Source organism: Spodoptera frugiperda, chromosome 16 (assembly GCF_023101765.2).
Source record: "Spodoptera frugiperda isolate SF20-4 chromosome 16, AGI-APGP_CSIRO_Sfru_2.0, whole genome shotgun sequence".
NCBI lineage: Eukaryota > Metazoa > Arthropoda > Insecta > Lepidoptera > Noctuidae > Spodoptera > Spodoptera frugiperda.
The window spans coordinates 3,086,926-3,114,262 of NC_064227.1; the positions used below are offsets into that span (position 1 = coordinate 3,086,926).

Below are 27,337 nucleotides of genomic sequence, written 5' to 3' on the forward strand. Positions count from 1 at the left end.
TCAGTGAAGCTAGGTGCTTGTTCCAAATTGTAGCTTCCAATGAAGAAGAACGAGCAAGAAACTTCAAACAAGTTTGAACTCTATTCAACGAAACAAATAAACAACAAAATCGCTTACCTGATGTAAACTAGGCATGCTCTGTATACAAGCGACGATGGAGCGTTGTGGATGCGGCGCCCTGCGCGCGCGCCTCGAACACGCCATCACAGCACACACAGCCAGCACCACCGTCAGGAGAGCACCACATACCACCAGGGATATTAGGACCACTGTAAGGACAGAAAAAGTCATTAGAAGTAGTCAAAAGTTATCAGTATATTTCCTTGCTCTTTGAACACTAAAGTAACAAGATGGACTAATATAATCATCAATCAATCATCGTTGTGTTCATTGTGTAAGTGAGGTTACCGGAGTACCAATTCTCCCAATCCCCGATTCCCAACAACTTTCCAATCCCAAAAAAAAACCAAAAGGCCGGCAACGTACCTGCCTCTGGAGTTTCAAGTGTCCATGGGTAGCAATAATTGCTTACCATCAGCTGATCCGTCTGCCCGTTTACCGGCTTATACCATAAAATATATCGAAGGGATCACTCGAATCTGCCCATAGACACAACACCAGAGAAGTTCCATGTCCTTTGCCAACTTGTGGGCCTAACAAGATAAAATTAAATAGACAAGATGCGCGTATGCTCTGAATCTAAACTGTGTATAATAAGATTCTTCTTAATTTATAATAATGCAACTTACCCTTCAAATTAATCTGGCAGGAGCTACCGGCGTACCATTGGAAGCACTCGCATAGAACTCTTCTGTCATCCCTGGAGTAACAAGCGCCGTGATAGTTGCACCTTTCACATCCCACTGGTTCAGCTGGAAATAGATCATAAAGAATTTTCCTGTGACTTTTAAAAAGCTACTTTAATAGCTATTTGATACAGTATTATTTTATATATTGCTGTAATCTATAATATAAAAATAAGTTGGGTTTTCCTTCCTGACGCTATAACTCCAGAACGTACGACTGAAGTCCACGGTTTTGCGTTTGTTGGAAAGGTCTCGGGCTCCATGACGTTTATTTTAATAAAACAGGAAAAATCTTTGGTACTTTTGACAATAGTGTCGCTAATATTATAGTGACTTTTGATTTAATACTTAACGACCTATAAGTATGTTTAAGTATCTATTAAAATACTTAAAATTGCGTACGTTTTTAAAGATCATGTCTACTTAGTAAGAAGAATAAATGATCAAAATACCAAAATGCAAACTTAAACGCGTGGCAAATATGGTGAACTTACCAGAACAGATCCTGCCAGGGTACAGCGCGTTGACGCTGAGGTCAGCAAAACCTTCAAGACAGCTACAAGTGTAGGTACCGCGCAGGTTGAAGCATTGCGCATGCTCAGAGCAATCGTGGAACTGCCCACTCACGCACTCGTCGAAGTCTGCAAGACAAGAAATCATCATAAAATTAATATATATATATTTTATTTTACTTAAAAATATGCATTAATGGCACCAAAGCTTACCAAAATATTATACCTATAAAAACTAATTTCATAACAATACAAAAAGATTCTGAAACGATAATTATTTTAAAATATGTATTTTTTTTTTTTTAGTAAGTGAACATAAATTACGTTACTAAAATATATTATCTGTTAAGTCATGCAAAAAATAACGCAGTTGATAACTGTGCTGCCTTTAGGCTCCATAAAATCGACTTATGATGGTACTAATTGTTAATCATTATGTTTTTCGGTATGCTACTCGTGTGTCGCGGAATATTGCTCATGAATATAAGTCTAGCATGGCTTGAAACTAGTCGAGTTCCTCGTCAAATAATTACATGAGTAAACCGAAAAACATAATAATTAATTTAGTATGTCTTACAAAAGTTATAAGGTATAAAATTTTTACTTACCGCTAACATCCAATTTCTCCATCAGCTCACTAGCAGCATGGACCTCCGTCCCTCCGAGGCTGTAGTTGTTGTTCCTCAAGTACTTCTCAATGACCTCCTTCAGTCTGCTCTCATGGGCATTGTCCGAGAGCTGGAAATTATTGAGAGGATTTTGAGAGCAGTGATGTTTTTGGCAAACATTTTATAACTCAATTGTGAATGAAAAGGTAAAACATTATATGTAAAAAAGAATTAGTCATTTATCTAACGAACACAATTACAAGTCATCATCATCAACAGCCTATAAGTGGCCACTGCTGACCAAAGGCCTCTTCTCGCACGGAGAAGGTATAAGCATCAACCATCACATTTACTCAATGCGGGATTTCAAACTTAAAATTAGATCTTTTAAGCCAAGGTTTCTTTACGATGTTTTTCTTCAGCGTTTGTCAGTGGTGTCTAAATAATCTTTGAAAGTACACATAACTCGAACAAAGTCACATTGTTACTTGAACTCTCATGCATGAGAAGCGGGTGTCTTAAACCTTCGAGTCACGTCGACATTCAATTATTAAGCATGTGAGTGGAAACTGCCTCCCAAAAAACTAAACCTAATCATCAGTAATAATACACTGGAGCTGGTTTCCTTCAGTCCTCATACCAACTACAAAACCCTGATCCTCTAAATCATCACAATCATAATAAAAATACGAAAACTTTTACCTCTTTTAACACCATTACCTGTACATAGAAGTCATTCATCACACCCTGGTATAAGTCTCCTCCTGTAGTCTTCATCTCCACTGGGTGGAAGCCATTGATGTGGACCCCATGGTAGACGTCCCTCAGGTCTGACTGCATGATCATCCTGTTGATACCTTCATGAGAAGCCACGGCTAACGCATGGTACTCCTTGCTTGAGTTATCAGATAGATTGTCTTGGAATTCCAGTCTTTCGTTTCCTTGAGATCCCAGAGCCAGCTTCACGGAGTAGGTGTATGTTGCTGAAAAGAAAAATTATGAATTCTAAGTAAGTTGGTTTGTTAAAATGACTGCTTTGTTGGTCGAGTGGTCGCAAATACGACTGCAAGATCTCGGGTTCGATTCCCAGGTCAAGCATTGCTGGGCTGGTTTTTCGGTTTTACGAAAATTTCTCAGTAGTAGTACGGAGTTTGGAATCGTGCCCAATATATGGCAATAGGCTCACCCCCTATTACATGGGACTTAAGACAAAATTGGTGAAAAGTGGGTTGTACATTGTATAGCGGCATTACGTGCCGTAATGTGCACCTCTGTCTACACCTTCCGAGCTAAAAGGCGTGACGTTGTTTTTTTACTTTTGTTAAATTAATGGTGGTGAAACGTGATGTATTTAACTCCCGAGACATGCAAAGCCCAATATAATAGCCTGTATTGGGCATTTCAGCTACTAAATTCATAATGTGTAAATGAACAATTTACTGAAGATTACACTTAACTGATTAAGTTATTAACTGATTTCAAAAAGGAGGAGGTCAAAGTCAAAGCATTTATTTCAATTAATCCTAAATTAGGCACTTTTGAAACGTCAAATTTTATTGTCCGTCAGTCTGTCTGTCAGTGAAGCTAGGTGCTCGAGATTATTAAAACTATTTGTATATTAACAAATAGTTGTGATATTTTGAACTTTATTACTTGTACTTACGTTTACAAGGCCTGTCAGGGAACATTCTGGCGAAACCAGGTCTGCACACGCACTTCATGAGTCCATCGATTCGCTGGCAGCGCTCGTTTCTGGAGGCTTTGCAATCTGGCTGGCATTCCTTGCCGTATGGCACACCTGAAATGTTGAGAAATATAGGCTATCAAATATGAAAAATAAATGTTACACCCTGACTCCTTTTGCATATGTGTAGATATTTAGCTAATAGTTACTTAAATGGGAATGATGATGGGGTATGAAAATTATGTGAAAATCTATTTATTAGTCAGCCAGTTAGGTAGTATAAAACTATTACACACGTATTTTATTTTTTGCTGTATAAGATAACAATGCTTGGATAAAACGAATGTTTAGTTTAGGAATGGGATCAATCGATACGCCATTTCTATGTATAAAATGTATGTAGAAGTGACGTCACGCAATACTACAAATCTATATATATCTTCAAAAGTGTTTGTAATAAAATATACGCGTCGAATGTTATAAAATAATCTACGAGGCGGACATTAAAAAAAATAGTCATCTACCCTGTTGGTTTTAAAATACAAGTGCCAGAATTCACATTATTAAATAAAATAGAATAGTCTCAAATTATGCAATAAACTCAGTTATAATGGGACTGTTAACGAAACTGACGAAAAGTGGGTGTGAGATGTAAATTCAAGAACAACTTACCATTAGGATTAACATTAGTAGTCTCCAGATAAGGTGTGCCAGCCAATAGAATCTCTCCGAACAATACTTGAGACACACCATTGTTATTGACTTGTTCATTCCTAGTCACATCGTAATCTCCAGTCTCAATATCAGTACTCACTGGCGGAGATTGGCCTCCATTCTGAGACTTATTCATCACAACGAAGAAAGTATCGTTATCATTCTCAGTATCACTATCATTCTCAATCTTCTGAATGATATTATCAGTTGTATCAGAATCTCTGATAATCAGATTATCATTCTCTTCCGATGACATTGTAATATCGTCTAAAGATACTTTAGTTTTTGGAATGCTTTCTTGAACTGGTGTTGGTTGCACCTGTATTGGTATGTGTTTCGTCACTGTCTCTATAATCGTTGTAGGTTGCACTTGTGTGTGTACCTCTGTTACAACGTCAACAATTGTCGATGTCTGTGTGTTTGTTAGAATCAAGGTTTGGGTCACAGCTCCTTCTGATTGGCTGACTAAACTTGTCTTTGTATGTGTGACCGTTAATGTGTGTGTTAGATTCACGTAGCCAATGCTTGACACTGTTTTCGGTGGCTCTGATAGTGTTTTAGTGAGTGTGATGACAGTTGTTCTAAATTCAGTCTTCGTTGGGATGATTTCGTCTGATATCTTGACTTCGTTACCAGCGTGGTGAGTTGGTTTTATAGTTGTGATCTCTTCTATACTTGGAGTTGGAACGCTAGAAGGAATGCTATTTTCTACACTTGAAGGAATGCTACTAGGTAAGCTGGAAGGTTCTCTTTCTACCAGACTTGTTACTTCTAACTCAGCAATTGTCGATGGAATGTTGTCTTTCAAGACCTCCGTTGGTCTGATGAAATCTTCGTCAATTGATGATTCTGAACTTTCAATAATACCGGTTGGAATAATAGGAGGTACTCTAGTGATCGGTCGTACAATCTTCCTGATAGAAGTGTGCCTTGTCGGATATAAGATTTCAGGTCTAGATATAGTCCTAGTTGGTTTAATAATAGATGTAGGTTTGGGAGGCAACTTGTATTTGCTAGTGGTAGTTTTCTTTTCATCGATTCGTACTGGGTAAGGTTTGCGAGTCCTATTCTTGTTGCCAAGTGGAATAACCTTCATTTTATCCGTAGTGCTTTCTTCTTGACTGGCTTCAGAGGAAGATTCACTGGATTCCGTGCTAGTTGTTGTAATCTTAGGCGTTGTTGTTGTCGTAGTAGTAGTAGTAGTAGTACTTGCCTCAGTACTAGATTCTTTAGAAGCAACCACTCTATCTTCTGTAACCGGTTTCTCGTAACTAACTTCATCATCACCTCGTTCAGAAGATGATTCCGTTTCATATGAGTAAGAGTTTTCTGAGGAAGACGATACTTCAGAGGAATCAGGAATCTTGGATGGTTCTGGAGATTCAGGGAACTGTATGGACGTTGGGTTGAAGTTAAAGCTGGATGAGAAATCTATGCCAGAGGAAGTTAGCCAGCCTGAAGAGATAGGAGTTGGGAAGACCACCTTAGGTACATCTGGAATGCTAACTGTTGGTGCTGGTACTTCTACAGGACTGACAACCCTAGATGGGATATCCCTAGGAGGAGGCAAAAGCTGTGATGATGGTTGATCACGGTTGTAAGTCGGTCTTCTGATATTGTTGAGTATATCGAAAGCAGGCCTGTAAGTTGATATCTCATCCCTATTAACAACTGGTTTCCTTATTGGTCTTTGAGTAGTTACTCGAGGTGGGACAGGTCTTGACGGCTTGGTTCTGTATGGTGGTGGAGTTCTAATAGGTATAGCTGGACGAGGAGTCAAAGGAACTCTAGTGGGAAGCCTGATACCAGGAGGAGTGCGTGGAGGAGGAGGGCTCATACCCATAATCATCTCATCATTCGTAGATGGCTTGAAGTTATAGTCCATTGTTGGTGGCGGTGGTGACAGATCAATGATCTCACTGGAAGTACGATTCAATTCTAAGTTAGATAACGTGAATGTCGGTAAAGTCGTTTTTTCTGTGGCTTTTTCCACAATCAATGGTTTTTTATCTTGAATATGAACTGTAGATGTTATAATTGATTCGTTATGCACTTGCGTGTTATTGTACCGATTGGCAAATACTGGTCTTGGTGGCCTCTTGTATTTTACATCTGATTCTGTAACATAGAGAGGGTTTGATGATGTAGGTGGCTTGAATTTTGATGGTTTGTCCATTTCTTCTCCGATATTCAAATCTATGTTATCTTCGTAAGATGCATTTGTAGTATTTTCCATCATATGGTTGATCTGCCAGTGAGGCTGCTGTAACTGATGATCAAGAACGATGGCAGTGTTGATTGTAAACGGTCTGGGTTTATTGTATGGGTTGTTTTCATAAATTGGTTTTATCGTATTTGATTGGAAGCCGGTACTATTGTAAGAAGTAAATGGCTTTTCGGTTTGTGTACCAGGGTTGAAATTGACAAGGATTTTGTTGCTTTCATCTTTATCCTCGTTCTTAGGTGGACTCAATACTTCATCTTGTAGGAGAGTGATCTCAGTAGAAGATTTGGAACTGCTGTCGATTTCACTTGAAGCACTTACTACAGGAACTTTCATGGATTCTGAACTAACTTCTCCGTCAATTTCACCTGCGTTCTCTGGTTCTTCTTCTCCGTCATATATTTCTTCTGAGTTTTCATATACTGGCTTTATTTTATCAGTTGATAAGTTAACTTTAGCGGTAGTCGTCTCATCGCTGTTGTCTCTAATAGGTATATCATAAGCAGGCTGTCTCATTCCTCCCAAATTGGACGGAATGTAATTAACATTAAATGGTTTAGTTGTAAACGGTGGGTTTGTAGATAATGGCTTCTCTGTAATTTGAGGTTTAGTAAAAGGCTTTCCTATACTGAAACCTGTAACGGTTGGTCCATTTTGTGACCAAAATTCGGTGGGTGGTTTACCAGCGCTTGTAATTTTCTCTCCAAACTGAGGTGAATTATTCTTCTCATTGTAATCGTGAATCAATGGTATAATCTTTCTGGTGGTAGCTTCTACTTTAATGTTATTAACAATCTTATTTTCATTAAGCACACTAGAATACCAACCGTGGGAATTTGTTGGTATGTTTGGTATTAATTTTGCTGGTCTCTTGATGTCACTTGATTTTACATTGTCTGGGTATTCTGTGACTGGTTTTACAGCTTCGTTGTCAGTTGAAGGCGTCGAGTAATCGTTCATCATTGGGAAGTTAGCGTGACTATTGAGAGAAGGTGGTATAGATGGATTTACAGGATTACGTACATTTTTGTCTCCATAGTTTTGATACTGGTTCTCAAAGCTTGGTTGTTTGTTCTGGTTTCCATAAGTTTGGCTAGGTTTTTCAAAGTTTTTGTTACCTTGATCTTGGTTTTTGTTTGCATAGTTTACGTTTCCAAAGTTTTGGCTATGGACATTGAAACTTGATGGTTTATTTTCATATGTCGGTTGCTTATCTTCATACGATGGTTGTTTGTTACCATAGTTTTGATTGATGTGTCCATCGTTTTGATTCTTGTTGTTGTAGTTCTGATTCTTAATTTCTGTATTTTGATTTTTATTAACATATTGATTTTGATTCGTGCTAGCATAATTTTGATTCTTATTTACATTTTGTTGACTGTGACTGGTATAGTGATTTTTATCTTCATAGCTTGGCTTTTTGTCTCCATAGTTTTGGTTATTATAGCTGTTTCCAACTATTGTTGAATGAATTGTATCTGTAGAACTCTTGTTCCATCTATTGTCTCCTACAGTAACTTGTGGTATGCGGCTGTTATCATTAAAAACAGTTGGTGGGTTTGAATTGCCTTGTAGATTGTAAGTTTCCAAAGGCGAAGTATTATCTTCCACTCTGATTGCAAAGTTTGTTCCAATAGGTATATCGGTATTGAGTTGGCTAACATGAGTCGATGTACCGACGGGCACAGCTACACTAGAGCCAATTACTTGTCCTACCTCGTTGTTACTAGCTACATTAGTAGCTGTGTTTAGTGTAACCGTATAAGTATTATCCTTATCTTCACTGACTTGTGGCACAAAAGATTTGTTAGCCATATTTGGTGAAGATATCACTGAAAATGAATTCTGAATTTGACCTGCGTTATTTCCTTTAGGAGGTTGCATATTATTTGTAGCCTGGTTGAAGGTATTGTAGTTAGGTGATGCTGGTGGAATGCGGATTGTATAAGTAGGAGAAGGCTTGCTGTTCGGCATCTGTGCTGCGAAGTAGATTTCAGAAGTAACTTTAGGTGGTAACTGCTCAGGTACTGGATGCTGAATATTCAAAAATACTTTCATGTCTTGCACAGGTTTGGTATGAACTATGGGTCGTTGGCTATAAGGTTTACTTTTATCGTATATATTATCTTGATTATAATATTGTTTTTGAGGGGTCTGCTGCGGTGGAGGTGGTACAGCTAAGTAATTTTCATATTCTTTGTCAATTACTTCTTTACCATCCTTCGGTTTGTCTTTACCTCTATGTTTGTTATATTTGTCAAAATCACCATTATTAGGATTGTACACATCTGGATCGTAAACAGTTATTTGTGGACCTACTTGTACGTGAGTTTCTTGGTTGCTTGTTGGAGGTGGTATCTTATTGTAGTCGATTGGGCGTTTATTATCTTTCCATTTTATTTTCAAGTCGTTTCTGTGCGATTGGTCTTTGTAAGGTGGTACATTGGGTTTGTGACTATCTAAGGGTGGATGAACATTCGGTTTGCCAACATACTGTTTATTGGTGTTAGTTGGTACATTATGCACATTGGTCATTTGTGGCGCATCTATACTAAAACTGCCAAAGTAACCTGGTTCAGGGTATGGAAGAGGATCATCAATGTAGTCTCCAGTTTTGTGAGGCTCGGAAGATCCAGCAAATACTAAAGCTGTAGAGCTGCCATGTGGAATGAGCACGTTCGCAACTCTTGAAGGTTGGATATCAACTAAGAAAGGCTTATTGGATTCTACATTTCCTGCCACTGTAAAACTATTCTCCGTTCTTATTTGCGTGTTCACAACTTCAGAAGAACTTGGGCTGTTGTCAGGTACAGGATCCACATTTTCTTCATTCACAGGTTTAAAATCAATGTGATGTTTAATGGGAGCATTGGTAGGTTTCGCCAATGATGGAATGTAATCCAAAAATGCTGGTCTGCCATGATTGCTTAATACAGGTACGTTAGTTTTAATTTGTTCAGTTTTCATTAGATGGTCATGTATGCTCCCTGGCATGCGATATGGGTATTTATCATTCGGAGCAGAATTTTGAACATTAAATGAGGGCATTGGTCTTTGCATAGGCCTGTTTGGTTTTGGATTTGGTTTAGGTAACTCAGGTGGCCTCAAATCATAAGAATCATCACTTGGCGGTTGATCACCAAGTGGCTTCTCGTTCACGAAGTATTGTTCGTTCGCTGCAATAAAACTGTCAATAGGCGGAGGATTGACCGAGTTTTGTAACTTAATTCCGCTCGCAGCCAAGGTTAAAGGTCCACCCACGGCTGGTTTCCCAACAATGACGTCTGAGTTAGCCGTTATTATTTCACCGGGACTAATGGGTATACCGCCGTTGACAAGTGGGCTTTCGTGCACAATTTTAGGTGGGACAATGTGTGCTTTAGGCTGCTTATGTTCGGCTGCCCACGCCAAGTTCTGATGTAATGTAGCATTGGTAAACACAAGTTGAGATTCTGAAGTTTCTAATTCGTCTACTGGAATGTAAATTGGAAAGTTACTGTGTTTTCCTTCTAAATCAGTGTCCACTCTTTTGTTGGCAGTGTAGGCTGTCAACTTAACAGCAGGCTTGACCGTCGTCGTTGTGGTTTTATTGAGTGTGTCTTGTCGTTTTATGAAACCGCCTGTCATCTTTTCAATAACGGGTGCCAATTGCGTCAAACCTTTTATTCCCAAAGTTCCTAATTTCAAAAGATCTGCAACGACAAACTTGTTTTTGTTTGGTTTCTGTGGTTTGTCAGGTTTCGTTTTTTCTGGAACTTTCGTATTTACTTTATTTGTTTTCGGTGGAGCCGGCGCCTGTTCATTCGTCAACAATTCACTTTCTTCAACTGAATTCGAATCTTTTTCATCGGAATAATCGTTGATGACTTCTGTATACTTTTCAACTACTTTGTCGGTTGGGGCTAAGTGGGAATTAGTTTCATATTCATAAGGTCCGTACTTAGTTTTTTTATCCACAGATTCTTTGTTTGTTGGTCTTAAGTCTAGTTTCGTGGCACCATAGTTCGTTGTCTTCATACCATATTTACTCGATGATCCAGAAAAGTTAATATTGCTGTATTTAGTCTGCAAGCCTTCCGTCTTTGTGTTACTACAAGAGCAGGAACTAGTGCAGGGTGGATTACTGACTTCTGAAGGCTGGATCAGCTCGAAACTGTTACTGTCGTCTTCTGCGCTGTCAATTCGTTTATCAATCTTTGGATAACTGCTCATGTACATGTTGGTCGCCGCTGATGGTTGGATGGTCTTCACTTCCATGTATTTGGTCTGAAATGTTTTAAAATTATAGTCAGTAATGGTACCACAAATGATCATAATATACACGATTATAATGGGATCATATTTAAAAGGGCCTTTATCGGATTAATTATGACAGGTAAATAAAAGTGTTATGTATTAATTAGAATTGTGGAATCTAACTACAAAATGTTAAAGTACCTACTACAGATAGACATTTTAGAAAAGAAACATGTTAAACTACAGGGCTACAAAAGTACAGAAAGGTATCAGGGTGAAATAGCTCGGAATGACGGAATCATTTGGAAATTGACCAACCGGGGTCCCAAATCTTACTTTTGTCGGCTTTAAGTCTGGTATAACATCAGTATCGTAAAGATTGGTAAGAGATTCTGTAGTAACAACTGAGACTATGGTCTCAAATGTTGATATAGCACTCCTTTTGTTTTGAACCACGGTTGTTAAATATGTGTAAGTGGTCATACAAGTCTTGATGATATAGTTATGTTGCATGAGCTGGTGTAAAGGGAAGAGAGCGCTTATTTGCTGACGACTGACGACAGTGGCGACTGCTGATGATAGCAATTGTTTTGATGCTGAAGATGAGCTGTGGTACGGTTGTAACGCAGTGGCGTGAATGAGCTTAAGTTTGCGCTGAGAAAAAAGCGTAGATGAAAATGAAATGAATGCTGCTAAAACTAAAAACTTACTACAAGATGAATAGCTAATAAAATATTCTTTATAATACTTCTACAAGAAAATTTTCATACAAGAATTTAATAGCAAAATCTCTACTTTTAACTTTCATATTTATCGATTTAAGAAAGAAATAAGATATTGTACCTGTTCTTGCTTTCCTTCAGCGTTTTTATCCTTGACCAGTACTTCGACTCCATTAGACATTATCCTTGTGGCTAGATTCTTTAGCCTTCTCTCATCCTCTTCAGGTTCCTTTGCCTCTAAATCCATATCTCTTCCTGGTCTCCAAGGTGTGTTATCATATACAATACCATTTGTGTTAAATGCTGGAATATTAAAATTACTATTATAATCATTGTTGTCCCTTACAAATCAATCTAGTATCAAATGGTTGACTTTAAATCAAATCAGCAACAAATATGTAAAGCATAAAACTTAGATTACAAATATATTTAAAAACTCTATTAAGTAAAGTGAAATCATAATATATAAAAACACCAATTTTTGTGCATTCCTGTGACACACAAAATAAGCCCATTCTACAGCATAACATTTCTGAAAAACAAACATTTGTGCAAAGCTGTTAGTAATTAACTAAAACTACTTAACTAATTTTACAACTAATCAGACAGAAATTGCATAAGACCAATTTATTTAATAATTGTTGTATGAAGACGTTAAACCAGGTAAGATAAACGCTGTCAGAGATATAAAAAAAGCCACAGTAAAATAGCTCATGACACAAACTAATAAAGATCATAATGAAAAAATAATACCAACGCCTTATCGACATTAAGATTGAGATCAGAATTTTCATTAGCTACACATGTGGCTAATAGAATGTGACGCCACGAATCTATTTCATTTCATACCTTGTTATTATTACAATTATGCGGAATCGCGTGACAGGGTGCGCGTGCACCGGTGTCGTTTCAACCACATGCAGACTGTTTATACTTTTTTTTCTGTAATGTCTTATGTAATTTCTATCTGTATTTTAGTTTTTATCTACACTTACTATTGTATACTCTATATGGGTAATTTCTACATCTATGAGTGAGATTTTAGTGTCTTTTATTAAGGCTGTGTTAATCTTTAATCTATTTACATCTAATTCAGTAAGGATATTGTTAGATGCTCCTGAATCATTCAATATTGTGTTTAACTTATTTTTTCTTATTGTACATACATAAATAACCTCACGCCTGTCTCCCATGGAGGTAGGCAGAGACAATGGAACTGGATTCTTACATACTTCTTTCGCTTCATCAACAGTCATCAGTCTTTTCATCATCTTCATTATCTTATTGTTAACTGTTTTATAATTATTATCTGGACTATTTAGTTGTACATATTCAAGAGCATCTAGTATATTAATTTAATATTCATTAACAAAACACTAATTACACTCACCTCCAAAATTGGAAGTCGCAGGATGTGGGTTTTGGAACCATCCGTCAGTGGGAACCTTCGGGATCTTCGTTTTTCTGATGCAGTCCAGTCTGTCAGTCTTCTGGTCTTTTGTCATGTCCTGGTCAAGTTCAGTTGTGTCTGGTCGAGTCTTTGTGATGTGGTTGGAAGGTAGGAAGAATGAATTGTGTGGTTGTGTCTTATATCGTAAGATTTTTTGTAGTCTGTTATTGTGTCTTGTAAATTGTATTTTTGTGTTGTTTCTAGTGGTGTTGGATTATTATTAATCGTTGATATTTGTAGTGTTTTGTTTATAATTATATTATATGTTTCTTTGATTCAAATGAAAGAAAAAACAGAATTAAATTTTATACATTTTATTGTTTTAATTTTAAGTCGTATTTGCAATGTACAGTCGTAAGCAAGAAGAACGAGTATTAAAAGGTAAACATGATATTCTAGACTTATCTTAGGCAGTGAGTAATCGTTACCCAACAATTTTTCCCCAACACACTGATTATGGTAACATAGGAAATAACATTTTTGGTGAACTTATATTAACATGTTAATATCTAGTCAAGTACAAAAGAGTATTTCGTGCTTAAAACTAAACTAAATCTATAAGGCACTATTCCATAGTTAACTTACTATGATACAATCGAAATAAATAACTAAACCATTACTATACACCTAACCGTTTGTATATTTCACGAGACATCGTCAATTGAACTTTGCCTTAGGTCCCTCGTGGCGGATGGGCTGGCTGCAGTCACCACGTACGTTGGTGACGCGTCATACCTAATGTGTTTACTGACCTCTCCCACTATACTCTCTAGACTCTGTGTCTCCACTTGATTCTCAACCGAAGCATTGTTAAAGTACTTATCAGTATCTGAAACAATGCCACTGTCTAGATAAGAGCCACTAAGTTCACTAATCGTTGGCAGTAAAGATGGCAGCACTTGAACATTATCGTAATATATGGCTTCACGTTTTCTTACTGTCTGCGTGTCGTCTGACACAACTGTGGACAGCACTGTGCTGAATTCACCAGGATGTCTACCTGATACGTATAAAGTCACTACGCTGGTGTGTTTGGGAGGACCTACAGGGGCAGCTGCAGCAGCAGGCTTGGGACGAGACTTCCTACGGGAGGGAGCAGCCGGTGGTGGCGGCGGAAGGTCTTCCTCAGCATCCTGTGCCTCAGTATCTTCAGAAAAGTCCTCATTACTATTCAAATCAGAAAGTATGTTTGGTTTGGGACTATTACTGTAAATGTCATTGTTGAAATTATTTTGGTGGTTCGAATTCGGTGACAGATTTAGGTTGTTAAAGCCATTAAGACCACCTAAGGCAGCAAGATCTGCTTGCCCTAAACCTAGCAAGGGATTGGCTGTTTGTAAGTTCAGTGCGGGTTGTTGTTGTTGCTGCTGTTGTTGGAGAAGTAGAGGAAGTAATAACGAGTTAAGCTGAGGAGCCTGAGCTACGGTAGGAGTAGTGACTACGGTATCAGTGACAAATTCAGTTGCCGTAATGACATTGGTTGTAGGGTCTACAATCGTAGTCAGAATGGCCTGGCCTCTAAATGTGATAGGTAATACAGTCTCCCTAGCATCTGTAACAGTGGTCACGTAGGTAGTCGTGCGAGTCTTGTATTCAGTTACTGGAGTTTGTGGCTGTTGGGGAAGCAAGCCCTGTCCTTGTAGAGCAAGGAATGGGTTGATTGCCGGTTGCTGATTGCCCAGCAACAGTTGGGAAAGTAAAAGATTAGCAAGAGGAACGTTCGAGTTAATCTCTGGTGCAATTGTCTGAGTAACTGGCTCTACGTTGTAAACAGTACTAGGAAGGATGTGGGAGAAGGAAGTTTTACGACCTCTGATGGTGGTAGGAGTGAAAATTACGGTGGTGGTAGGAGTTTCATGTAACAAGTATTTAATGATTTTAGTGGCTCCATTGTCAGCTAATTCGGTGGACTCTGCAGCGAGCACCAGTTGTGGGTTGCCTAAAGGTCCGAATGAAGTTGATACTTGGTTAAGCAGTAATGTTTCTAGACTAGGGGTTGCTGATAGCAAGTTTTTGTACTCAGTAATCTTTCCGTTCACAATTGGCACTGTCACTTCAGTTGGTATTTGATGTGTGATGGTGATCTTTCCATCGTTTAGGACGTTTTTCACGTTGAAGCGTTCACCGCTGAAGTTTTCGAAGGAGCTCCTTTGCCTGCTGTTGGCTCTGCTGGTAGTGGTACGTGTTCGTGAGCTGCGTCCTGAACTACGAGAGGTACTCGATCTAGCACCTGAGGAGCTCTTATTTAGCCTTGGCGCCTTCGGTGGCTTAGGTGGCTTAGGTCTGGAGGAAGTGGTCGTGGTTCTTGATGATGGCCGAGGTGACTTTCCTCTTCTGTATGCTGGAGCCGATGTAGTGGTTGTAGTTCTGGCTTCTCCACGAACAACGAATGGCTGGCGTGCGTTTGATTTAGGAGCTACAGCGGTTGTTGTTCTTCCAGAGCTAGCACGTCCATTGTAACGGTTACCAGGTCTGGCTTTTTGTGTAGTTGGCTCTTCAGTTTCAGGTTCAGGGCGTCGAGTAGTTGTAGTCTTAACGCCTGGTCTTCTAAAGTTAAATTTCCTGTTTCCATAATCGGCTTGACGTTTTGAACGCCGTTTAAAAGCAAATGGCCTTATTTGTACTATGTTTCTCCTGGGCGCGATAGCAGGAGGTGGCTGTGCTACTTGACGTTCCTTCCTATCAGATGAATCATAATCATTGTCTTCTTCAAATTCTTCTTCTTCCAAGAGTTCTTCACTATCTTCTACTTTCTGTTCGTCCTCTTTAATTTCTTCTTCAGGTTCTGGTTCTGGTTGTCTAAATAAGTTTCTTCTAGGGAAGAGCGCATTTGGTCTGTTTCTTCGTAACGAGAGAAGTGGACTAGTTGTAGCTCTGGTTGTTGATCTCCTAGTTGTCGTAGTAAGTCTACCACGAGGCGTGACTGCCCTTCTGGATGAAGCTGTAGTAGACCTAGGAGTGATAGCTGTACCAGGTTGTCTAGGAACAGGTGGACGTCTAAATCTAAGAAGAGGGTTGTTTGTTGTTCTAGCCGGAGCTTCAGACACCTCTTCGAATGGTTCGGTTGCGTTTTCTTCCTGTTGAGTTGCCAAAGTTTCATCATTCTGATCTGGTGGGAATGTTATTGAGGCTGACGGCCTAACTCTACCTGGTGGAAGCCTGCTTGATGCAGTAGGCCTCACTCTAGGTGCTGCGGATCTGTTAATGTAATCTAAGCTGCTTGGGCGACCTGAACTAGATCTGAAGCCAGTTCTTCTAGAGGTAGGTTGAATGCTGCCTCTTACAGCAAAGCCTCCAGGTCTTGATGCTTGCGGTGCATTAGCAGAAGGGTTGTTGGCACTAGCACGTCCAGGGAATCTCTTTCCTGCGCTTGATGAACCAGGGTATGCTGATTGTTTTCTGTTACCACCAAATCCAGATGATTTAACAGATTTCAAACTTGGTGTAGCAGTGATAACAGGTGGAGTGAAGTCTGCACGAGTGATAGTTGTGGCTCCACTAGACAATGGCACACGTTTAGGAATAAACGTTGGTCGATTTCTCGAAGCAAACGGTATGATCACAGGAGTAGTGGATGGTTTTTTAGGTGTGAATGTAAGACGAGACTTCTTTCTAGTGTTAGTGCTGTCGTCTTCTTCCTCTTCTGATTCACTAGGAGTTTCAGTCGTAGGCTCAGGTTCTGCGACAGAGCTTTCAATTACTTCTGGAGTAGGACTAATTATGTTACTTTCAGTTGTAGTTGTTGAACTGGACGTGTCAATAGTCAAAGATTTGTTGTCAGCAGTTACAACAGTGGAGTCACCAGATATAACAGCAACTTGAGAGAACAATATCTTCTTTTCTCCCTCTGGTGCTGGTGTCGATGGCTTTTCTGCTGGTTTTACTTCCGCAAACAAGTTATCAATGTACGTGCCTAGAAGTACTGTACCAGGAATTGAAGAAGCATCGGGTAGTTTTGTAGGAATGATTTGTTCTTTTACTACTGTTGGAGCTATGTGTGGTTTTTCTCCGTTATCTTGGATTAAGTTCTGGTCAGCTGCACCTCCTGGTACCTTCCTACCAAGCTGATTATCTTCAACTAGCTTTGTGTTATCAACAATATTGGTAACAGTTTCCAAGCTACTTCTAACCTGAGAGGTGTTACCAGCGTAGAAGGTAGTGAAATATGTGTACGTGGTATAGAATGTGGCTTTGCCATCATCGGGTTCCAGGTTGTCTGAGACTAAAGAAGGTTTCAGTTCTACCTCTAAATCTTTAGGTGGCAGGCTAGTGTCGACATCAATAGGGGTGGTGTCAATGGGACTGATGGTGGCAACCGATTGAGGTACGGGAGTAACCACGTTTGATACAATCTCTTCGCGACTTGTGATGGTAGTAGACTTGTCCTTGTACAGAGTAGTCCAATAAGTGAATGTCGTGTAATAAGTAATTGGAAGGTTACTTTCTTCTTCAGGTTCCTTGTTAGGCATGATAGTTTCTGTGACCACATTCGTAATGGTTTCCAAGCGACTCTTGACTTTACTAGAATCCTTGCCAATGTACATTGTTGTGAAATATGTGAATGTAGTGTAACTTGTTTGCAGTAATAGGGTAGGTGATGGCAAGATCTCTTCTATGTTACTTTCTGAGCTGATCTGGTCATCCAGAATGATGTTGTTGTTATCAAGGAACTTTCTTTCTCCTTTGGATGAGGAAGATTTAATATCAGTGACGTAAGAGTTTTCAGATTCCAAAGGATTAGATTCTACACTGAACAACATGTCTACTTCAATCGGACTAGGGTCTGGTGTACCCTCAGCTTTAGAATCTTCAGACGATTGTTCTTTATCCTCTTCCATGCTGACACTAGTTTCCATTGATGAATTTTCTTCCTGGTTCGGAGGTTGTTCCATTTTAACTTGTTTGCAGTTCCTAAAGTCAAATTGAGCTCTAGTATTCTCCACTGCTAATGGATTAGCCTTTGTGGGAATAAGTTCATCTGGTCCAACGTAATTTGTGTAGACTTCATTCCTGCTGCAAATGTTAGCATCACTACCAACATAAATAGTCGTAAAGAATGTGTAAGTAGTGTAATATGTCTTGACAGCATCAGGCTTTATACTTGCAATGACATCGTCTCCTAATGATGGCGTGGGCGTCTGAGAACTATAAATGTCGTCTCCTTCAACTGACTCAAGGACGTCTTTGTTCTTAACAAGATCGATGGCACTGTTAATAGCCAATATTTCTGTCGGCCTGCCTATACCCACACTGGTTGGAGCAATCTCATCTTCATTGAATGCTCCTAATAGTGATGGATCTAATTTAGAAAGATCGATTGTCGATGTAATGATGTTAGTTACAACAGATTTGTGGCTTGCAACGCTCGATGTTTGGTCACCGAAGAATGTTGTGAAGTAGGTATAAGTTGTGTAAAGTGTTTTGTAAATTACATCAATCTCATTTTCTGCATCTTCTACTTCTTCTGGTGTCGTTGCCTTTTCAGTGGTTGTGGTTGTAGTCGTTTGTTCAGTACTTACAGATACTTCAACGTGACCTTGGCTGGTTGTTATTCTCTCTGTTGTTGTGGTGGTAGAGGGTGTCGTAGTGGGTTCTTTCTCTTCAACCGTTTCTTCAGTTTCGTCTGAACTTTGAACAGTTCCAGTAGTTGGTTCATCCTGAACTGTTGTTTGTATTTCTTGTTGTTGCGTTGTAGTTTTTGGACTTTCAGTTACTATTTCAGACTCCACAGGAGGCTTGGCAGGTTCTTCGGGAACTGGCTCTATGATTTTGGATTTAGTTTCTACGGAATAGTCAACATTTACAACAGCTGTAGGTTCAATATTCATGTTTGTCCTACAAACGACGTTGGTCAAGAAACCAGTATTACTCTCAACAACTACGTCTGATTTGATCGAAGTTGTAGTTTCTGTGCTCTCAAGAGGTATGAAATAAGTCGTCAAGTAAGTCAAAGTTTTGTATGCTGTCGTCATTGTAGATTGAGTTTCAAAACCATCAGTACAAACTACTTCCTGAGTGTCTTCCTGCGTATCTTCATTACTATCTTCTTGTGTTTCTGGGATTGTGAATTTGGACTCAGTTGTGGTTTCCATTTCTTCAGAAGATTCTTCACTGTGTCCACTTTCTGTGGTAGTCATGAAATCTGGCATTTCAGTAGTTACATCTTCTTCTTCTTCCTCCTCCTCTTCTTCTTCAGGTTTCTCTGTTATTTCAGCGGCTGTATTCTCAGTCTCTTCTTCTGAATTGGTGAATAATTCAGACATATCGCTTTCAGTGACAGCTGATTCTTTAGGTGCTTCCAAGATCGTTGTTGTCGGAGATAAAGTAGCCAAAGGCTCAGTTGCCTCCGAGTTAGAGTAATCGTTAATTGGAATAACACCCAAATCGTCAGTGGTACGAGTACTTTCTGTGGTTGTCATAGGAGATTCAGAAGGTTGAATAACATCAACGTTCAAATCAAATCCGTTATTGTATTGGACGCTAACAACATCAGGTATCTTGTCATCAACTTCATACAAAACCTTTTTTAGACTTTCCTCGTCATTGAATAGAGCTTTGTCAGACCTATTCTCATCTACTACAGCAGGTCCAGGGGATTTGGTTGCTGAAGCAGCTTCATGGGCCTTGTAAGTGGATGTGGCGACAGGAATGTCAGCAGCAAGGAAAGTTATTTTAGTGGACAATTTGTCAATGCGGTTAGCGGATGGGAAAACGTTAACTTCGTCAGGATTTTGTGGCCTACTTGTTTCAGTGTTAGGACTAAATATAATGACAGTGTCACCAACTACAGTTGTGAAGTCAGCAAAGCCCGCGTAAGTGAATGTCTTTTTTGGTCGAGGTTCACTCTTTTGACCAAACAATTTTTTAGGTATTTTCGTTTGCTGCGCCGCCTGCTGCTGAGGTCGGCGAGACTCAACATTATCGATATAATAGAATATCGGTGAAAATTCGTTCTTAATTGTGAACGTCGGTAAATCGTAAGTAGGTTTAACTTTAACTACATTTACTTCGTCTAAAACCTCAGGTTTAGGACGAGGTTCTTCTTTAATTGGTTCAGTGACCGGTTCGTATGCTTTACTTTGTCTATTGATTGCATTTACATTGTCTACAATAGATGGTTCTACTACAAATTCAAATTTTTTGTCGCCATCAATGGATGGACCGTCAAGGAAATTTAAAGCTTCATTTTGTACATATCGTGGGATCTCTTTAACAGGTTGTACTCTACGACCAGTAGGTTCATCAAATATTTGATTTTCAGCCTGACTTTCAGGAGCAGTAGGACTCCAGAACTTGTAACTATCTTGGGCTGGCTTGCTAGCATACACTATTTCCATTTTACTGCTAGGCGCCAGATAGTCAGTGTTCTTAAGCACAAACTTCTCAGGGTCAATGAAGCCTAAATCTTGCTTGACGTTCCATTCACCATCGAAAGCTGAATGTACGCGGGTTGGTTGGACAATAACAGGGTCTTCTACATTGGTTGGCTTATTGTAAAGTACTAGAGAAGACTTCGTTAGAAGCTGAGCGTAAATGCGGCCGTTATCTAAGGTGGTGCCCAGGATCTGGGTGGCGTACTCCGTGGTGACACCATCTTGGATGAACGTCCTCGCCGTCGATGTCAGTAGACCGATGAGTGGTTTGACACTGTGGTACCTTCCGATCTTCGTGTTATAGTCATTCCTCTTCTGGTTTACAAGGAGGACGGTCAAGTCTGCGGTCAAAAGTCAGAGTCAGCGTCGAGTGGGTAGGAGTTTCATGGAGGTGCGTTATATTTTACAAAGTCCATTTGAGTTGTTCCACGAACCACAGGATTAGATTTGAAAGAGAAAGAAAAAACATACAATTAATAATGCATTTTAAATAGAATAGAAAAGAGATGCTAATAGATATAATTTGCATACAGTTAGCACTAATTTTGTACAGCTTCTCGTTCAAGATTGAGGTTTACGATGTTTTAAATGTATTTTGAAATAATTACACAAGTGTGTTAATGATTTATTTGCAGACATTTTTACGGTCATTAAATTCTGTTAACACCTGAGTGTAAAATTACACTCAAGCAAGACTATTGCAATTGTATTTACAAAGAAAAACATCAAAAACCTCGTAAAAAAATATACAAATTTGAATTGTTTTTAGTTAAAAAAAAGATTTGAAATATGTTAAGAATGTAAGAAAGAGATAAAAGAGAATAGAATGCATCACAAATACGTTTTTGTCAAAAGATTTTATTTACTCAAGCATTCATAGTAATCATTCAAGCAGAGAGGGTATTTTACAGAAGTATCTAAGAGTGACTTAGGAGGACGAGAACTCACCCCTGTTTTCGGGAACTCCTTCCCTCTTTATCCTTGAAGATTCTATTTGTTCATCGTTGTTTATATCTGTAACAAATAAAGAAAACACAGTTAGTTAAACTTTAACACCATTATATTTGGACAAAATTAACTTATTAACGATATACTACAATATAGAAAACCGACGTGAAACAACGCTTGCGTTTTATTTCGTTGTGTGAGTGAGGTTACCAGAGGCCCAATTACTTCCCTTTCCAATCTTCTCAATCCCCAATTCCCCAACAACCCTTAAATTCCTAACCCCCAAAAGGCCGGCAACGCACTTGTAACGCCTCTGATGATTCGAGTATCCATGAACGGCGGCGATTGCTTACCATCAGGTGATCCGTCTGCTCATTTACCGGATTATACCATAAAAAAAAATAGATTCAACATATATCACCAACACTTTCTTTTTTATTTCAAAGAACAATACGAAACGCTGACCAAGTTTTAAGCTCATAAAATATTCAAGACCATACTGACCAAATGAAAGCAAATAAAGAATTCGTATTAACATATCGATGTTATAAATATGTCAAATTATTTACATAAATAACTGTTAGATTGGACTTCTAACTGTTGGGTCTATTATGTATGTTAGAAGAATAAAATAAACGATTGTAATAGGGATGATGATGGTGGCTAGTAACTTTTAGATAGTGTAAGAAACAGGGGATCTTGAATTTGGCAAGTTTACGTTGTTTTAAACAATTTCTAAATTGGCCGAACTGTTATCATAAAACAAAACATGTCTAACTGCCACACTCAGAGTCATTTAATAGTTAGTTAACCCAGTCCTTAGGAATTGTTTTTAGAACAAAATTGTTACTAAGGAATAGTTTAAGTAATCATTAAATGTCTCTGAGTACGGTAGTTATTGCTTTCTTTAAATAAGAAGGGTTTGTCATAATCTCCACGCTTGGCTTGTTGATCGCAGTTTAAAAGATTCAAGTTTATCAAAGAAGGGTCATTCTGGTGATCGATTTTTATCAAAATCAAATGTGTCTTAGTCGACGTGTAATATACCCACGGCAACACTAGCGGTGGTCATTCACGACTTATTAACTCCAATTATCACATATTTAAGCAACTATAGATAACAAATACTAAATGCACTAGTTCCATAATCCGAAGCCGCTCGGTTTCATAACAATTCGTTACGATAACCCAGATGCATTGTAGAAAGTTACCGAGTTGACTAAAGTGTAGCAAGGTCGATTGGTCGGATTCGTAAATTAATTTTGTTCGTTGAAAATCGTGTGTACGTGTTTGTAGTCGTGTTTTATTAGCCGATCGGTTAAAGAGGGTTATTATTTTAAGGATCTATTGAAGTAGGTGAGACTATCTAGCGGGTTTACAGGGGTTCCGGCTCGAAAAGCAGGAGTTTCGACGGGGTGGTTTTTAGTCAGTGCGAGTTCTGGCATTCTCGCCTCGCCCAAGGCGAGATAACTCATTGAATGACTAACTTTTCGCCCTTAAAAAAAAGACTCAATTTAGCGAGTTCAAACATTCTAGACTATACTAATTGTAGTTTTTTATCTAACTTTTACTAGGTTAAATAACAGGACTTACTAAACTATCGGGCATAAATAAAGAATAAAAAACGATATTTATTCAGAACAATATAGGACAAAAATTTGTCAAGAAATTAGAGCCAATTATTAACTTTAACAAACAAGTTTAACTAATCTAAACTCGACTGGTACCGTATCTAATACGGAAATAAAAAAACATATGCGGTAACAATACATAAACCATCTAAAGCAACATCTTCACAATTTGCGAAAGCGCATCACAAGCCACAACGCAACGCTCGAGCCCTTTGGGAAAAATTCTAGTTGCGCAAAACCACAGAACAATGGTTGCAAGCAAAGCCTAATCAGAATCACAGAAAAAATAACTGTTATGTGACTTTTTTTCACACAATTACTGGACTTATGGTGCTTTTCCACCAGAGATGTGCTATGTAGCTATGCTACGAAGATGTAATGGGTAATATGAAACTATGTAAACGTTTCCACTGATACTAATCTACGTAGTTGTGCGACTAAGATGCGCAGCTCAAATATGCGATGTATCGGGAAGCCATCCATAGCACACACCCTTAACGCGCATTCCCACCACGCATTTTTACATATATGTAAAAAACATAGCTCAGCTGATTCCGTTTCCACCAGTTCTAAGCTATAGTTATGAATGTAGTTGGTGGGAGCCAAACGCATCCACAGCAAACATAGCATAGCACATCTCTGGTGGAAAAGCACATTAAGACACGTTTATACACTCAGCGTCACAAAAATCGCACCTCTTGGAAAATTGTAAGTTTAAAACATGTCCCGCCAGTAACGAATACATTACACCTTATTAATATTGGTATCAATTGAAAGTACGTTTAACGACCTTTAAATTAACAACAGTTAGAATTCCTAAACACAACAGATCTCATCAGCACGTAACGTTAAAAAAATGTTGTCAAAATATTCAGAATGGGATAACATTCCTCAAGTGACAGTTGACACATTAATTCGTCCATGAGAGAAAGCATGGAAGCAGTCATCAGGGCTAGGGAGGGTAACACTAGGTTTTAAGTTGTTTTAAGGACTTATTTGCTGATAAAATAAAATGTAACTTTTTAATCATTTGCATTTGCTTGCTTTTTTATTCCCTGGTAAACAAAAAACCAAATCCATTGATTTATTCTTAAACTTAAATTGCCTTTCCAATGATACCTTACAGTCATATGTCTGCCATTGATTAATAGGGTTAAAATGACTATGAAGGGAACTTTTAAAGAGGTGCGATTTTTGTGACGCCGAGTGTATTATCTAAGGTATGCGTAGATTGGACAGATTTTATCCGATTGCTTTAAAACAAGATTTTCCGAGATGATTTGTTAATGAATGTAAGACCTTATCGGTAATCAGATGATGTGCCTTATCTTATAGTCTTGAAGTATAAAACGGTAATATAAATAGGAATCTGCCGTTAATGAGTGACTGAGTGACGTCTAATGCACAACCTAAGCTACCAGTCGTATAATGCTAAAATTAGGCATTAGATTCCTTGTAGGACACCATTGGATAATTTTTAAATGTTTTTACTGTAATAAGAAGAATGCAAAGACTCAGTAAGAACAAGCAAGATAGATAACTTTGATAGATTTTTGCAAAGTAAAGTCACAAGCAAAACTTTGATGTTCTTCCAGAAATTACCATACATTTTTGTATCTTTCTGGCCTATCTATATCTAGTGGTTTCAAGAATAACTCAAGAATTTAATCAGTTCTAAAATACAATATATTCAAGCTTCCATAGGAACGAGCAAATAACTTCACTAGAGGACTGGCCGACAGACACATTTAGAGATTTTTTTAATATTGTCATATTTCCTTTGGCGTTCAAAAGTGCCTTCTCAGTCTATTTGATATAAATAATTTTGACTCTGACTTTGCCTTTGCTTTCCAATATTATTATTAAGCCATAACTTAGTATTCTTTTCATACCCTAATAACAACATCTCATAGTTACTACATCCAATAACACCATTATTACTCCAATTAACACCTTAAAAATCCACACCCATCAACAACACACCTACTTCCAACTACACACACATCACGTGTCCATTTTCTCTCCATCAGGATGGGCACACGGAAGTTCACCCAGTGCATAACGATCAGCTCTGGGTCACTGATCTAATGACCCAGTACGTGGTCAGTACTGACCTTGAATAGAACACTTTCTTCATATGGCCTGTTGGGCCATTCACATCATGACTTTTTTGTCCTTGATGTTTGGATTACTTGGGATCGGGTGTTTTAGTTGAGTTTTTTTGCTTAGGGCTTTATTTTTTAAGGAGGGAACATCATCTAATGGCTTTTTCCGCCTTGGGTGTTGTAAGAAGGAGTGTCAGACTCTTACTGACTAAAAACCACTCCATTCCTACTTCTGCTTTTCGAACCGGAACCCTGGTAAACTCGCTAGGTAGTCCGCAGCTCCGGATTAAAGACAAGGATTAAAATTTTAGAGACCATAGCTTAATAAAATAAAAATAAACCACAACAAAAACCTTTGACTATCGAAAACAGAAGCAAGTTTTGCAGTAACTTTAGTTTTGACTTTCTTTTCTCCCACTATGTTAGTTACTTTACTTGGGTATATTTGATGTGTTGCTAAGCTCAAAATTCGCGAATGGCTGAACTGACAACCCTGGTTTATCACGTCTGAAAACTATTATAGTCATACGTAATAGTCATAGAACACGGCATGTATTCTATTTAAGCGAATATTAATCTTGGATTAAGATCCAGTACGTGTCCATTTTAGTAGTACCACATCCAACTGTTCATATAAAGTGTCTTAAATAATATTTCATATAAATGGGACAAGAAAACAGAGAGTAGCTTCAACACAAACTTTTTCTAAAACCAATCGATTGTGATTGGTTACCACGGTGATCAAGAAATTGAAGAAAAAGCCTTCCTATTGGTTGCTTATCTCTTTCATTGTTTTTGAGGGAAACAGGTCAATGTTGAAGTCTGTATACTAATATCAGAAACACTCTGTGAATAACTTTTACTTCACATGTACATCAACAGCCTATAAGTGGCCACTGCTGACCAAGGCCTCTTCTCACACGGAGAAGGTTTGATCATTAATCACCACGCTTGCTCAATTTGAGTAGACGATTTCAAACATATAATTATAAATTATAAACACGGGTTTCCTCACGATGTTTTCCTTTACTGTTTGTCAGTAGTATCTAAAACATCTTAAAAAGTACATGTAATTCGGTAAAAGTCACTTTGGTACTTATCGTTGGTAGGTTTTGAACCCACAGCTTAAGGTTTCAAACAAACTTTTACTTGAATAAGTTAAAAAGAACCAGAAAATATATTACATCCATATCTTTCTATCGGAAGCTAATAAACTCAAAAAGTACTAAACTAATTTTAATCCAACTTTGAACAAGGCTGTATGAAAATTAAGACCGTGCGAAGCGGCAGCAAAAATACAACAACCTGTATAATGTCATAATGACAGTGACACTTAAAACGTCATTAAAAAATTTGACCTACTAAACGAAATGATAGTCGGAATTTGTTCGAGAAAAAAGTATTTTTTACATAACGATTTGATGACTCGTATTACTTAGTACCTAAGTTAATACTTACGTAAGATAGACTTGAAAAATAAGAACATCGGAATTGAATTGGTACTACAAACAAAATGGCTATTTCGCATTTTGAAATGACTTCCGTTCTACCATTTTACTTTTAACAATCATTTCTTACAATACACCAATTATGTTACTATTAAGATTCTCTACAAGCCATTTTGCTACATAACTTCGTAGATATAAGATCTAAAATCGCCTCACAAGAATTTATAGTACTCCAAAACTTGTGAGAACAGGTGTACAAAAGAACTAATTACGCATAGAAATGTCAAAACATTAATTATTTCGCACGGTCCCCTTTCTAAAAATATTAACTTGCACTCTTATCAAGTTTATCTTTAGTTTTCAAGGTGATAAGGTTCAAAGTTGAATGGCAGTTGTTTTTTTGATTGACGGACGTATATATTATATTTAGAAAATAAAGAAATAGTGCTTTGCTGGGTGTGAATTTTGTTAATTTGTGAAAATATTTCACTATTTGTATTAACAATTAATTTAAATTGGGTGTCATTTTACAGATAATTTTAATGTTGGCACGAAATATTTTAATACATTTTTATGTATCAGCCTATAAGTAGCCACTGCTGACCGAAGACCTCTTCTCGCACAAAGAAGGTTTGAGCATTAATCACTACGCTTGCTCAATGCGGGTTGGCGATTTCAAACTTATAATCAGGAATTATAAGCCCAGGTTTCCTCACGTTGTTTTCCTTCACCGTTTGTCACTGGTGTCTAAATAATCTTAGAATAGAAATTATAAGCACAAGTTTCCTAACGATGTTTTCCTTCGCCGTTTGTCAGTGGTGTCTAAATATGTACATATAGCTCGGAAAAAGTCACATCGGTACTTTGCCGTTGGTA

General features: G+C 38.2%; 1 protein-coding gene across 3 annotated transcripts in view; it reads right to left on the bottom strand.

Moving 5' to 3' along the window:
• LOC118280777 (mucin-5AC) overlaps positions 1-27,337 on the bottom strand; it is a 116,759-nt gene that overhangs the window by 5,897 nt on the left and 83,525 nt on the right. The window contains exons 2-11 of one of the 3 annotated variants that reach the window (XM_050699503.1): positions 21,278-21,343; positions 11,628-11,809; positions 11,121-11,438; positions 4,283-10,814; positions 3,590-3,724; positions 2,647-2,909; positions 1,927-2,056; positions 1,301-1,447; positions 750-872; positions 118-269 (exon numbers count right to left, since the gene is read on the bottom strand). In XM_050699503.1, the coding sequence (XP_050555460.1) occupies positions 118-269; positions 750-872; positions 1,301-1,447; positions 1,927-2,056; positions 2,647-2,909; positions 3,590-3,724; positions 4,283-10,814; positions 11,121-11,438; positions 11,628-11,809; positions 21,278-21,343 (8,048 nt within the window). Of the gene's footprint in view, positions 1-117; positions 270-749; positions 873-1,300; positions 1,448-1,926; positions 2,057-2,646; positions 2,910-3,589; positions 3,725-4,282; positions 10,815-11,120; positions 11,439-11,627; positions 11,810-13,254; positions 20,671-21,277; positions 21,344-27,337 lie in introns of those variants that run through there. The other 2 variants (XM_050699505.1, XM_050699506.1) reach the window with 2 other exon arrangements.